Raw genomic sequence first — 14,678 nt, forward strand, 5'->3', positions numbered from 1 at the left:
GGCATTTTCAAGTTCTTGATCTCAGTCGATGCTCTGTTTGTTTTTCCATTCTGCTGGCACAATACTTCCTCATCTAAAGAGACTAGTTTCGTTAACAAGATGAGCAAGGACTTGCATGGGACGTGACATTTGTTTGGTTAGTTAATGTTTTCTTATCTTAGACATATCACTTGCTGGTTAGCTCACTCCTATATAACACTGCAACAAATTCATCTGTCTCAGGTCACCAAGAGCCTTGTGATGTACAGTACAGCACAGCTCTGATAATCTGCTCACTCATTACATGGAATCCCAATTGTTCAGGATCGGTCTCACTGGATGATGAAGTTCTGCACACACTTTAAAAAAAGGGCCATGTTTATCATGCACATTGAAATCAACAGGCCCCATTTCATATGCTGCTTTGTAATTCACCAACATCCTGTTTCCAAAGCTCTTTTACACAAAACTGGGGCCATATTCGCCAACTCTTCCTTCCTTGATATTCCCGTTTCCCGTGCTCCCTTTAAACTCATGGGAGCGTTATCTCTCGTACTCGCTTTTAACTTACAGGGTCTTCATTTCTGCATGCCTTTTAAATGTACATTTCCAAACTCCCTTTAAGCTCATCCGAGCTTTTGTTTAAGGGCACTATTTCCTTCAATCCCTTTTTTTTTAAAGTTGTTCTTTTTCTTGTTCTTCTCCCTTCAAAAGAACTGGGGCCCCGTTTCCCACAGACTGCATTGGAGTAGTAAGATAAATGACTTACAACAGTCTGGCATTACCAAATTGCTGAGCTTGTGGGATGATTGGAATTTACTGTACATCACTGTGCTCAGATCTGTAGGACGTTAACTAGCTGATAGGATAAGAGAACCAACGCCCGTGTGCAGGGAGCGTCCCCATCATCCAGACTCTGATTACACTCAGTCAGGGCTGGTGGGCGAGCCACGTCAGTTGGCTGCTCAACACCGGACTGCCGATAATGGCATAGTGTCCAAACTACATTGACACAAGGAGTCACCAGGTAAATAAGAACAATAAATTCCTGGATGTACTCAAGAATGAAGATTCTTGCATGAAGAAGTATAACATTCCCATCATGTCACGGGTCCTTGACGGCTGAAAATGGGGCATTTTACTACGTGGGGGTCTCAGGAGGTGCTGTCAGAGATCCTGAGCAAGTTACTGCAGTGCATCTTGTGGATCACACACGCTGCAGCCACTATGCGCCGGTGGTCGAGGGAGCGGGTCTTCGGGATAGTTCTTCTTCTTCTTGCGTATGGCGTGCACAGCCTAAAGTTGTAGGTCAACTTCTTCTATTTGAAAATTTGTTTGTGCACGTTGGGTTGATTGCATTAGTCGAAACAGGGTGGACCACGTGAAGGTTGCAATCTCCCACCTCTTCAGGATAGTTGATGGGTACCAATCAAGTGACTGCTTTGTTTGGATGGAGTGGAGTTTCTGGTGTACAAAGCATCCTTCACGCAAGTAGATGGCGGAACAGTAGGGATGACATGAGGTGAATCATTCAGTGCAGGTTATCCCGCCTCTGTACCTCTTTTATAGTATCTGTGCTTGACTGGTCAACAAGTTTCTGATTTGTGGGAAGATGCTGCTGGTGGATGGCTTGGTGATGATAATGTGATCTATTCCAACTTTAATTAGTTTATTGTCATGAACACCAGAGTGCAATAACATTCCTAGTTCGCTTGAAGCTTACAAAGTAAACATTATTCAAGATAATGATGAATACAACAGTAAATACAATGTCGAGTGCAAAACAGTAGAATGGGGTAAGATTATCGTGTGATCATGGAATGGGATTGAGATCAGGGGTGATCGTTCAGGAGTTTGATACCGGGGTGGGGGAGGAGGAGGGGTGGTAAACTGTACTTAAGGCTGGATGTCTGGGCTTTCCTGTATCTTCTCCCAGAAGGTAGAAGAGAGAAAATGGAATGGCCAGGTTGGCATCATTCTTGACAATACCTCCAGCCTTCCTGATGCGATGCCCTGTGACGATGGGCTGGAAGGAAGGAAGTGAGGAGACTGTGATGGACTGGGCCGTGTTCACCACTCTCTGCAGGTTCAGGAGGTCAAGAGCAGATCAGTAGCCATACCAAGCTGAGATGCATCCCGTCAGAATATTTTATATTTGGAGAATTCTCGTGGACATGGCCTATCTTCTCGGACACCTAAGAAAGTAAATAACCTGATGCACTTTCTTGATCTCCACATCAATTTGAAGGAACCAGATTAAATTGTTGGTGACGTGACTGCCGAGTAGTCTACACTTGAAGGTGTCAACTCCCCTAGTTCTTTTGACTGTCTACCATTTCTATGCCTCACATAATTTTATATACTTCTTTCAGGTCTCTCCTTAATCTCCAACGTTCCAGAGAAAACAATCCAATCAGTCCAACCTCTCTTTACAGCTAAAACCCTCTAATCCAAGCAGCCTCTTGATAAACCTCCTCTGAACATTCTCCAAAGCCTCCACATTCTGTAATGACCAGAACGATACACAATACTTCAAATGCAGCCTAACCAAAGTTTGATTAAACTGCAAAATGACTTCCTGATTCTTGTACTCCAGGGCCCAACCAATAAAGGCAAGCATACCATTCATTTTCCTAACCTTAAAGGCGCGGTTGTTTTTCTGACACCAGGGTACAAGTTTCCCATCTCTTTTCTGATTGCCATGAGTAGCATTTACTCCCTCACCTTCTGGAATATCAATGGTTGGCCGTTGTGTGCCGTGAATATTACTTACTGCTGACCAGCCCAGGCCTCATTCTTGCCCAGCTGCATGCAGGCATGGGTCTCATTGATCCCAAGGGCTTGCTGCATGCAGGCATGGGTCTCATTGATCCCAAGGGCTTGCTGCATGCAGGCACGAGTGGCCTCATTCTAGCCCAGGATTTTCTCCTTTCAGACACGAGTGGTCTCATTCACCCCCAGGACTTACTGCATACAGACATGGGTCTCATTCTTACCCGGGTCATGCTGCATGCAAGCATGGGTGGGTGGCCTCATTCTTGCTCAGGTCTTGCTGCATACAGGGATGGATGGATGGCCCCATTCTGGCCCAGGTCTTGCTGCATGCAGACATGGGTGGGCTCATTTGCTGACAAGACACAAGGAATAGCAGATGCTGGAATCCTGAGTAAAACACATGCTCTAGTAACCCATCTGGCCAGGCAGCATTTGTGGAAGGTATGGACAGACAACGTTTCAGGTTGGGACCCTTCAGACTGAAAATTGCCAATGGAATTGACCATTGTGTAATCATCAGAGAACATCCCTTCTACCCTTCCTCCGAACTCATGATGGAAGAAAGGTCCTTGAAGAAGCAACTGAAGACGGCTGGACCCCGGATATGATAGCTCATGTACATGCCAACACACACATGTACCCGTAGCCCACCACCTCTGTTGTTTATAGATATGGGCGGAGAAATGGCAGATGGAGTTTAATCTGAGCAATTGTGATGTGTTGCACTTTGTGAGGTTGGATGTACGGGGAAAGTATATAGTTAATGTCAGGAAACAGTTAACAGTATCTTGTGCTCCAATTACACAGCTCCCTGAAAGTGGCAACACAAGTAGATAGAGTGGTAAAGAAGGCACATGCTATTCTTGCCTTTATCAGTCAGGCAACTGAATACAGGAATCAGGAAGTCAGTTTGCGGAATCAAATTTTGGTTAGGCTGCATTTGGAGTATTGGGTACAATTCTCGTCTCCCCATTAAAGCATATAGAGGCTTTGGATTAGAGAGTATTAGTTGCAAGGAGACGTTGAACAGACATTGATTGTTTTCTCTGTAACGTTGGAGGTTGAGGGGAAACCTGATAGAAGTGTATAAAATGATGAGAGACATAGATAAGGTAGACAATCAGTATCTTTTTTTTCCAGGGTAGAAATGTCCAACACTAGAGGGCATAGGTAATAGGGCATAGATGTAACAAGTATAATGGATAAGGGCGAGCCAGTGGATGTGGTGTATCTGGACGTTCAAAAAGCCTTTGACAAGGTCCCACACAAGAAATTAGTGTGCAAAATTAGAGCACATGGTAATGGGGGTAGGGTATTGACATGGATAGAGAACTGGTTGGTAGACAGGAAGCAAAGAGTAGGAATTAACAGGACATTTTCAGAATGGCAGGGAGGGACTAGTGGGGTACCACAAGGCTCAGTGCTGGGACCCCAGTTGTTTACAATATATATTAACGATTTGGACGAGGGAATTAAATGTAATATCTCTGAGTTTGCGGATGGCATAAAGCTGGGTGGCAATGTGAGCTGCGAGGAGGATGCTATGAGGCTGCAGGGTGACTTGGATAGGTTGGGTGAGTGGGCAGAAACATGGCAGATGCAGTATAATGTGGATAAATGTGAGGTTATCCATTTTGGTGGCAAGAACAGGAAGGCAGATTATTATCTGAATGGTGTCAGAGTAGGAGATGGGGAGGTGCAATGAGACCTGGGTGTGCTTGTACATCAGTCACTGAAAGTAAGCATGCAGGTACAGCAGGCAGCGAAGAAAGCTAATGGCATGTTGGCCTTCACTGCGAGAAGAATTGAATTTAGGAGCAAGGAGGTCCTACTGCAGTTGTATAGGGCCCTGGTGAGACTGCACCTGGAGTATTGTGTGCAATTTTGGTCTCCTAATTTGAGGAAGGACATTATTGCTATTGAGGGAGTGCAGCGTAGGTTCACCAGGTTAATTCCCGGGATGGCGGGACTGACATATGATGAAAGAATGGGTCGACTGGGCTTGTATTCGCTGGAATTTAGGAGAGGGGATCTTATAGAAACATATAAAATTCTTAGAGGATTGGACAGGGTAGATGCAGGAAAAATATTCCCGATGTTGGGGAAGTCGGGAACCAGGGGTCACAGTTTAAGAATAAGGGGTAGGCCATTCAGGACTGCGATGAGGAAAAACTTTTTCACCCAGACAGTTGTGAATCTGTGGAATTCTCTGCCACAGAAGGCAGTGAAGGCCAATTCACTGGATGCTTTCAAGAGAGATTTAACTCTTAGGGCAAAGGGAATCAAAGGAAATGTGGATAAAACCGGAACGGGATACTGATTTTGGATGATCAGCCATGATCATATTGAATGGCGGTGCTGGCTTGAAGGGCCTACTCCTGCACTTATATTCTATGTTTCCATAGGTGTAAGGTCAGAGTGGGAACGTTTGAAGGAGATGTATGGAGCAATTTTTTGACATGGAGTAGTAGGTGCGTGGAACACACTACCAGAGATGGTGGTTGACGTTGGTACAATAGTGGCATTTAAGATCTCTTAGATAGTTCCATGAATATGCAGGGAATAGAGGGATATTAGCATGTGCAGGCAGGGGTGATTATGTTTGGCATGGACATTGTGGGCTGAAGGCCCTTTCAGGGCTGTACTATTCTATATGTTCTATGTCCTTGGCTGTTGAGGAGGAGCCAGAGGTGTTAGCCTTTAGCAGCACCCATGTCCCAGTAACACATGAGTGAGCCACAGGTGCTGCAAGCAGTGATTCACAGCTGACTGGTTAGCCAAGTTAAAAAGAGATTCTTATTTAAAAACACATTTAGTGATTTTTAGGAATAAGTTTAAGTTTGCAAGGGGAGTATGTTGATGCTTGCTGCAGCTTTGTTCTGGGCGTGGGCTGAAGATGGTTGAAAACATTTGATGATTGGGAGTGAATGATGCAGATTTCATCTCTAGCGCGACCTATTTATCGACTGGAAATGGTGCAGTCATGACAACCCACTGATCGTTCTACTTGAGTATTATTAGTAGTATTTTAAAATCCTGATATTGTTTGTTTTGAAAGCAGCAGTCAGGAGTTCAGTTCATGCACTTGCTTCCCAGAGCAGCAATGTTTCTTAAAAGTTTCCAAAATTGATGCATTTTTTGAAAGTGAAAAACAGAATGATGTGGGAGAGCAGGTTTTTGGTGTGTGGGTGCTATGAGATCGAGAGATACTTCACTGAATGCTGACCAACAAACGGAAACTAATCATATTCCTGTTCTGCTTTGTCACTTCTACCAGTTTCTCAGTTTCTTTTTTTAAAACAAGTTTCTTTTAACCATTGCTTTTTTCTTTCAGCAACAATAAACTGCAATTATCTAATGGCTTTAAGATGCCCGAGGCACTTTATGAAAAGAATTGTGAGAAAGAATGTGACTTGGCTCCCTAAATATTAAGGCTGATGAGTGCAAATATCTTGGCTGGAGGGAGATGAGGTGATCAGGAGGGTGTGGGACTGGATAGCTTTGGAGGCAGGGGCAGGAGAGACTGAACAACATTTGGAAACAAATGAAAATCTGAGAATTGGGTGTTTACAGCATCGCACGCAGAAGTCAGTTTCAGTATGAAACCATAGTTTAATAAATAAAGATTAACCAAATATTGCTGTGGACTCCAAGAAGAGCAGAAATGGAGCAGGTGGCAGGGGAGAAAGCTGTGTTAAATGTACAGTTGCAGTTAAATGCCTCGTGGAAAGTGGTTGGTTAGGGATACAGATGCATTGCATGTGTGAAGGGTGATTGCTATCTTCACACAGTGGAAGTCTGAAAGGTCAGAGACTAGTGCTTCACCTACACACCGTTTCGAATAGGAAGAACTCAGTAAACAAAGGCTGACTCGTCCACAACCAAATTCATGACAACTTTGAAGATAATCAACTTCCTTGCTTGCAACATTCACACATACGGTAAATTGTAGAAATGAAGAAATATTTCATTAACTTTCTCGAAAATCTAAAAATCCACAGACCAGTGTGAATAAAATTGAAACTAGAGGAAGCTCCCTTTTACTTTTGTGGTTTGTAAAAGATGAATTTCAGTCAGATCAAAACTGGTGAATTTGGAGATGTGAAGATTCTGTGGTTTTATCAGAAATTCCCAATTCCAATCATCATCTGCGCATGTCCAATGTTGGTATTCTCAGTTACCTGCTGTTTGGAGCAAGCAGGAACATCTTCCCCTCGGCACCAACATCACTGTGGGCAGTCATGTCATGACTGGAGCTCTCTAACACGGCGCCAAGCTGTCGGTTTCACCCTGTATGGTGGGAGATCACAATTACCTCTTGTAGTTTCGGGTCAAATACAGGCTTAAAAATCATCTTTTGCTTTCAGAAAACATACAGCAGTACAGCATAGGAACAGGCCTGCCATGTCAGCTGACCATGATGACAAACTAATCCAAGGGACAAGTGCTCCAATCAAAATCAACTGTATCAACTTTTATCACATTGTCTCACTTATCATTTTCGATAACAAGGATGCTCCTTCTGCATTCGAACCATTGGGAAGAACAGCCCCGCATTTTATCACCTCTCCTGGCACCTTCACTGCCTCTAATTTGTGTAAAATCTGGTTATAAGAAGTTAAAGGTCAAGGAGAGTCAGTGTTATCCCTTTGTAAAGAAAACAATATGGACAAACCAAGAAGTTACCGTGCTGACTGGTCTCTCTGAGCCATGTTTTGTCAGCTCTCAAAATGAGGAGGACCTGCACTGTGTACCTTACCTGTTTTATTGCAGCCTTTATCGGCCCACAAAACCTAAATAAAATAGTTAAATAGAGGTGTTATCCCGTATTCAGGATGTCCTCTGCTTCACACTGTGCAGTGTCCTCTGTCCCTGGACTCCAACAAGCTTGTACTTCCTCTGCAGGGATACCTGGCCAGGAATGTCACAGACAAGGGGCAGGTAGTCAATATGGACGGACATTCCTGCCTGCTGCTTGCAAAGGCCACTTTGGTCAGGCCACGGAGCAGACTGTCTGGTCTGTCCCCAGATCTGGCTGTCTCCTCAACAGCTGAGAGGACTGAATGGAGATGACCATATCTCAGACATGCAAATAACAACCAACGTGAGAAGTATGGCTAATTCTTGCTTTTGTAGCTGAAGGTAAAATCCCGGCTGAGAAAGTACGTTGTCAGCTCTCAACATGAGGCCACAAGACATTGGACCAAAATTAGGCCATTTGGCCCATTGAGTCTGCTCCGCCATTCGATCATGGCTGATCTCTTTTTCCCACTCAACCCCATTCTCCTGTCTTCTCCCCGTAACCTTTGGTACCCTTACTAATCAAGAACCTATCAATCTCCATTTTAAAACATACCCAATGACTTGGCCCCTCCGACCATCTGTGGCAATGAATTCCACAAGATTCACCGCCTTCAACATCAGGAGGATGCTTCACATACAGGTATCTCTGCAGGAGAATCACAGCCTTGGTACACCAGCGGCAGGCCAAGAGACACAGATCCACAGCAGACACCCAGTGTTTCCTCTTTCCCCAGAATAAATTAACAAACATCTGCATGTAGGTGACAAAAGCCATGATGGGACCAAAGTGACCAACTTTGGTAAGGTCGCATTTGGAGTATATGTGTTCAGTTTTGGACATCCTGCTACAGGAAGGATGCCAAAAAAACAGGAATTGCAGGTGCCGGTTTATAAAAAAGACAAAGTGCTGTAGTAATTTAGCAGGTCAGGCAGCATGTCTGGAGAACATGGATAGGTGACATTTCATATTGAAGAAGGGTCCTGACCCAAAACGTTATCTATCCAGGTTCTCCAGAGATGCTGGCTGACCCGCTGAGTTACTCCAGCACTTAGGAAGGATGTCATTAAGCTGGAAAGAGTGCAGAGAATATTTACGTGGATGTTGCCAGGACTTGAGGGCTTGAGCTGTTGGAAGAGGTTGAGCAGGCTAGGACTTCATTCCCTTGCAGCACAGAAGGCTGAGGAGTGATCTTATGGTGTATAAAATCATGAGGGAATATCAGAGATAATGGTGAGTATTTTACCCTGAGTAGTGGAATTAAGAACAAGCAGACTTGGGTTTAAGGTGAGTGGGGAAGAATTTAATAGGAACCTGAGGGGCAATCTTTTCACACAGAGGGTGGTGGGTATATGGAATAGGCTACTAGAAGAGGTAGTTGGAGGCAGGTACAATAACAACATTTAAAAGCCACACAGGTACATGGTTTGGCAATGCTTAGAGGAATGTGGGCCAAATGCGGGCAAATGGGACTAGCTTAGATGAGGCGTCGGCGTCGACACGGGTGTGTTTCCGTGCTGTATGATTAACTGGTAGCACAACATGGAAGCCAGCAGCTGGTTTGTGGCCACTGGTCACCTGTCATGCACCCGGAGTGCCGTCCAGCACACTAGCTGAGCCATGGCGTTTTCCTCAACTCCCACCAGCATGCTGCAATGTTTACTAGGCAGGGCCAGGGTAAACATCCAGACAGAGGAGGTCCAAAAAGATGGGCCCACCTCCTCCGCAGGGAGATAAACTATCATGTCCTTCACAATATCGCCGGGATTCTAGGACGTTATCCGGTGATCAATGTGTAGGACACGGTGGAAATACCTGCTGTTACTAACACGCTCTCCGCAGACCTGTGACTGCGAGTGTTTGTGGGAGAGTGGTGAGGGAGGTTTATTCGGTGTTGAGCCAGTGCAGGTGCAGGTTTATTAAGGGCATCGGGATATGAAATGTTGAACTCTGTGACTGAAGCTGGGTGGAGCGAGTGAGGCTTGTGTTGCTGGGTGGGGCGGCAGCAACCTTTTGATTGAATTTCAGCCTTGCTGCTATCAGCTCTTGTGTTTATAATTGCCAGGAACCCAATGAACTCTTTTGCACTTAATCCTGATATTTGAAGTAGCAACCTTCATCTGCAATCACTGTTGTATGATTTTAAATTGCTTGTCGGTAGATGCAGTATCCACCATCTCCTCAATAAAGTATACTCTAGTGAAGTATTACCTTGCAGCCACTCCCTCCTGCAGCCCCCCCTGCCCGTATCAATAAGCAAACCAACCAGCATATTTTCCAGTCTTCTTTGCAGCTTGGGCCTCTCAGCCGCTCTAACCGAGGGCAAATACAGAGGCTGACACAGGGTATGAAGTGAGGTGTTACTCTACTTGTCTCCAGGAGCCCTCTCTCATAAACAGGGCTTTATGTCCTATTGCAGAGCCCTTAGGAATAAACACATTTATTTCTCAGGTGCACGACGTGTCCTCTGCAGTTCCTAAAGGGCTTTATTGTTGTTGAAATGTGGTCACTATTGTGGGAAACACATTCACGCACATGTGAGATTGAAGTGTGAGAGTGAGTGTGTTACACAGCATTAGGAGCAGGAACCACACAGCCCTCACGCCTGCTCCACCCTTTTATGAGAACGTGACTGATCAGTCTGTAACTTCATTTCCGACTCGTGCCTACCCCTATAACCTTTTCCGCTGTTTCCATTAATATAAGTGTGTGTCCCCTACTCCAATCTTACTGAATGTCCAATCCATCAAAAAGCCTCCTGCTTTCCTGTCTGAGCCTTGTCTAACTTTGTGCTGACTACCCAAAACACAGACTGCTTCCTGCCACCTGCAAATGTGGCTTCTTCAACACCATTGAAAATGCTCTGCAGCATCTGTGCTGAGTGAAACTGTTAGCATTTCACATCATGACTCTTCATCAGAACTTGGAACCATTAGACACGAGATTGCAGATACAGGAATCACGAGCAAAGTGTTGCAGGAACTCAGCGGGTCATTCAGCAGCTGTGGAGTGAATGGATAGACGATGTTTCAGGCCCAACCCGAAATATTGCCTGTTCATTCCCTCTATAACAGTGACTACATTTCAACGCGCCTTCTTCTTTCATGTCCATCTTCTATGTTTCAAATGTTGACATCGCTGTCATCGTCCGTCCTGAAAAGGACCCAAGCTTCCGGCGACAATCAGTGGGAGCCATCACTTGTTGCAATAGATGATGGTGGTAGCAGAATTAGCTCGGGATACTTCCAGTTTTTCATCCCTTCTTTAGTAGTGCAGACATGGGGTGAATGGTGGGAGAAGCTGTCGGGAAGTGGGAATTGGGGATGATGTAGGCAGTCAGAGCAAGCGAGCAAGATATGATGCTTTGGGGAAGAGGAGCATTGTGAGTGCGTTGTTTGTGATGTGAATGTTACTGACCCATGGCCATGTCTTGCTGCATCAAGTACGGACTGTTTCATTAGCTGAGAAGTTGCAGATATAGTTGAGTATTGTGTAGTTATCAGCAAAAGTCACACTTCTGGTTTTATGCTGGAAGGAAGATCTTGATGAAGATGGTTAGGCTTTGGACACCACACTGTTTGAGAAACTCCTGCAATGATGTCCTTGCACTTGGCTGATTGCACTCGACAGCCATCACCCTTGTCTAAGTATGACTCCAACCATTGCCTTCCTCATGATGTCAGTTTTACCACAGCTCACAAGAGCACATGGTAGTAGGAGACGTAGGCCACGTGGTCCCTCAGACCTACCCCGCCACTCAGCATGTTCATGGCCCCAACGCCTCTGTGCCAGTTCCCTTTGTCTCTCAATTTCTCTCTGTGAGCAGATTAGGAGGAGGATAATGCCACATGGTAATACTGTCATGCTGGTACCGCTCATTAATATTAGTGGGGGATGATCATTGTCCTGATGACACTAGAGAGAGAAGGAGCTTGCTGCTCGTTGTAGGAGTGTGGTGGGATCTTGTACATGTGCTGGAGAGGATAGATCTGACTTGGTTTAAACCAAAGTGAGAACTTATCCCACAATGGAGCTGTGCTGTGGGACCAGAGTGCCACTAGAGTGACGGCCTGGCTTTGTCTTCCAACCTCTCGAGTGGGCATTGAACCCACAACCTTGACACCTTGCACACTCGACTGCAGGTGAACAGCCAGCTGGGTCCATGTCGGGTTCAACCAGTTGTGGGACCCGAGAGAAAAGTGGAACTGAGAAGTGATGCAAGGTACCAAGTGCGTCAGTGCTGGCTCACTAACACGTGCTGCATCTGTTCCCCACCATGCAACGTCACCACCACCACACTGGCAGCAACCTCCCATCATGGAGCTGATGCAATGCCTCAGTATTCAGAGTGAGGTAGCAGGAGAACCTCCTGAAAGCTACTGCCAATTCCCCAGTGGTATCAAGGCCACTGGCCAATAATTAGACCGCTTCATATAGAGTCCGGGACACCCCTTGTCTATTCACCCAACTACTTTAATGAGCCAGTTGATTTTTACAGCAATCTGGCAAGTTTTTATGGATATTTTTCTTACGTCAGTTCTAACATTTCACAACCTGTCCAGTGGGATTTGAGCTCATTACCTCTGTTGTTAACATACCTCAGTAATCTCCATTACAGGACCATGCTCAGATTCAGAACACATTAGCTTATTGTCATATACACCAGGGTGCAGTCAAATTCCTTGTTCACATGAAGCTCAGAGTAAACTGTGTACATGGCGATGATAGATACAACAAAATAATGCAATGGTGAAAATAACTGAATGGTACATCAGCGTGTGCCTGCGTGTATGTAGTGTGTGTGCCACGCTCTCCCTCCCCCTCCTCCCTTGTATTCCTGTCCCCTCCCTCACTTACCCTCTCCCTCAGTTACCCGTCCACACCCTCCCTGATTGTCTATTCTCCATTCCCTTATTTACTGCCCCTCTGCTGTCCTCCCTCCCTCCCTCCCTCCTTCCATCCCTCATACCTATCCTACCCTCTCCCCTACCCTCCCTCCTACTCTCCCTCCTACCCTCCCTCCTACCCTCATACCACCACTCATACCCTCACTCATACCCTCCCTCATACCCCCACACACCCGCTCACATCCCCTCACAAATACCCTCAATACCTTCCCACATACCCTCACATCCCCTTACACATACCCTCACATATCTTCACACAGTCCTTACTGCAATCCCTTCCAGAGGGAATTATCATTCCTTCCCTCAGTCATTCCTTCCCACACGGTCACCTGCTCATTGCTGCCCCCCACACCGGCTACACTTGCTGTCAAATCATTAAGCTTCTTCCTCACTCCCTGCCCTCTGCAGAGATGCATTAATGAACAAGGTGACGGATAAGTGACCTGGCGGATGTAGGAGTGGGGGCCACAGCATGGAATCATGGATGGAGGAATGCTGGCGAGGCAGGGAGGAGTGGAAGGTCATGGGTTGGTTTAGTTGCATGCGAGTTGTGAGCTGACACTCATTGATACTGATGTTGTGTGGGGCACAGCGAGCTGATCATTGAGCATCACCGCCTGGCCCACTGCAAACACTTTCTGACCAACTGGCCCTTGTGTTTTCCAGGTTTTGAGGCCATGTCCAACCCAAGCTGGGTGCTGCAAAGTGGCATTGATAACTGTGGCCATGTGCCTGCCAGGATGGAGACCATGACTTCAATCACCAACCCCAGTATCTCTGTTTCAACTCAACAAACCCCCAAGAAATGTGCACCTGTGGTTGCTCCAAAACCCAAGTACAACCCCTACAAGCAGAACGGGCAGCCTGTGGTCCAAGTGGTCACTGAAGGTAGGTTCAGCCCGACCCAAGCCATCCCCTACTACAGCGGTGGACGTACAGTACATAACACTCATGTGCAGGAGTAGTACGTTACAAAAGAGGTGATATTAGAGGTCTTTGGCCTGTCAGGTGGGGGGGGGGGGGGTGAGGATGGGAGTTCGGTGTTTCTGTGGGTGGGTCCTAACACTGTTTGCCCCCACTCTTGTTCCCACTCACTTTCTTCGCTCAGTCTCATGACTGCCAATGTTGGTCCACCCACTCCTTCCCCCTCACTCTCCCGTTCCTCCTTTACACTCTTGTCCCCCTCACTCTCCCGTTCCTCCGGACTCTGTTGTCACCCTCACTTTATTATCACCCTCACTCTCGTTTTCCCAGTTTCTTGTCTCCCAACCCAGGTTTTGTACACCCTCTCATCCTCTCCTTCCCTTCCCCTCACTCTTGTCTCCCACTCTCCTCCCACAACCCTCTCGGCCCACCCCCATTCTTTCCCACTCTCCCCTTTACTTTCTCCATCCCATCCTCTCCCACGCCCCCTCTCTAATCCCCACCTCGGTCTGGTTCCATTTTTTCTGTCTCTCACCCTCTCCTTTCCTTTCTGTCTCACTTCACTCCCTCTCCCCACCTCCCATCTGCAGACAGCTCTCTCCCTCTGTAGCCAGTGTCACTGTGACTCGCCGTGCACCTGTTTAATATTAGATAATGGATGCTCCCTCAGCAACCATCCGTGACCTGTTGGTGTTATGATTAACAATTTAATTCACAACCCAAGGTTAAAGTCTTGCAGGGTTCAGACCTGTGAAACTCTGCCATGCACATTCCTGCTATGTGTGTTACTGGCCGCTCTTGCCAGGCACGGCAACACCAGCCTTGGCTTCCCCGCGGCTTCACAGCGCCATGTCCGGCCTGGCCTGGTCAAGGCAAGGAGCAAAGTGTTGGACCTGCCTCACTCGCTCAGCCCACACCGAGTTCAGGTGGCAGCATCTGCTTGCGTTTCCAGTGTGCTCAGGGTAAGTTCACATAGGGCAAGTTCACCATTCAATGTTCAGATTGAATTATCCCTGAATGTCCAAAGGTGGAACTGCGCACAGGAATACAGTAAACCCTTGTTATTACTGACCTCTTTATAACAGATGTGAAGAAGAATCTCAACCCAAAACATCACCCATTCCTTCTCTCCAGAAATGTTGCCTGTCCCGCTGAGTTACTCTAGCATTTTGTGGCTACCTTTACAACAGATTTCAGTTATAGCGGAAATCACTGTAACAACATAGGCTGCGAGTTACACTTGGTTTTTGCGGACAATCAGCAATAATGGACACCATTAACCCCGCCCCCCC

The 14,678-nt window shown here is 46.4% G+C and overlaps 1 protein-coding gene across 4 annotated transcripts in view; it reads left to right on the forward strand.

The window, feature by feature from the left end:
- The window catches only part of LOC116979824 (lipoma-preferred partner homolog), a 159,894-nt gene that overhangs the window by 63,294 nt on the left and 81,922 nt on the right, over nucleotides 1-14,678 (forward strand). For all 4 annotated transcript variants that reach the window (XM_033031694.1, XM_033031697.1, XM_033031695.1 and 1 more), the window contains one exon: nucleotides 13,129-13,350. In XM_033031694.1, the coding sequence (XP_032887585.1) occupies nucleotides 13,140-13,350 (211 nt within the window). In that variant the 5' untranslated portion in view covers nucleotides 13,129-13,139. The remainder of the gene's footprint in view (nucleotides 1-13,128; nucleotides 13,351-14,678) is intronic.

This window comes from Amblyraja radiata, chromosome 13 (genome assembly GCF_010909765.2).
Source record: "Amblyraja radiata isolate CabotCenter1 chromosome 13, sAmbRad1.1.pri, whole genome shotgun sequence".
In the NCBI taxonomy this organism is placed as follows: Eukaryota; Metazoa; Chordata; class Chondrichthyes; order Rajiformes; family Rajidae; genus Amblyraja; species Amblyraja radiata.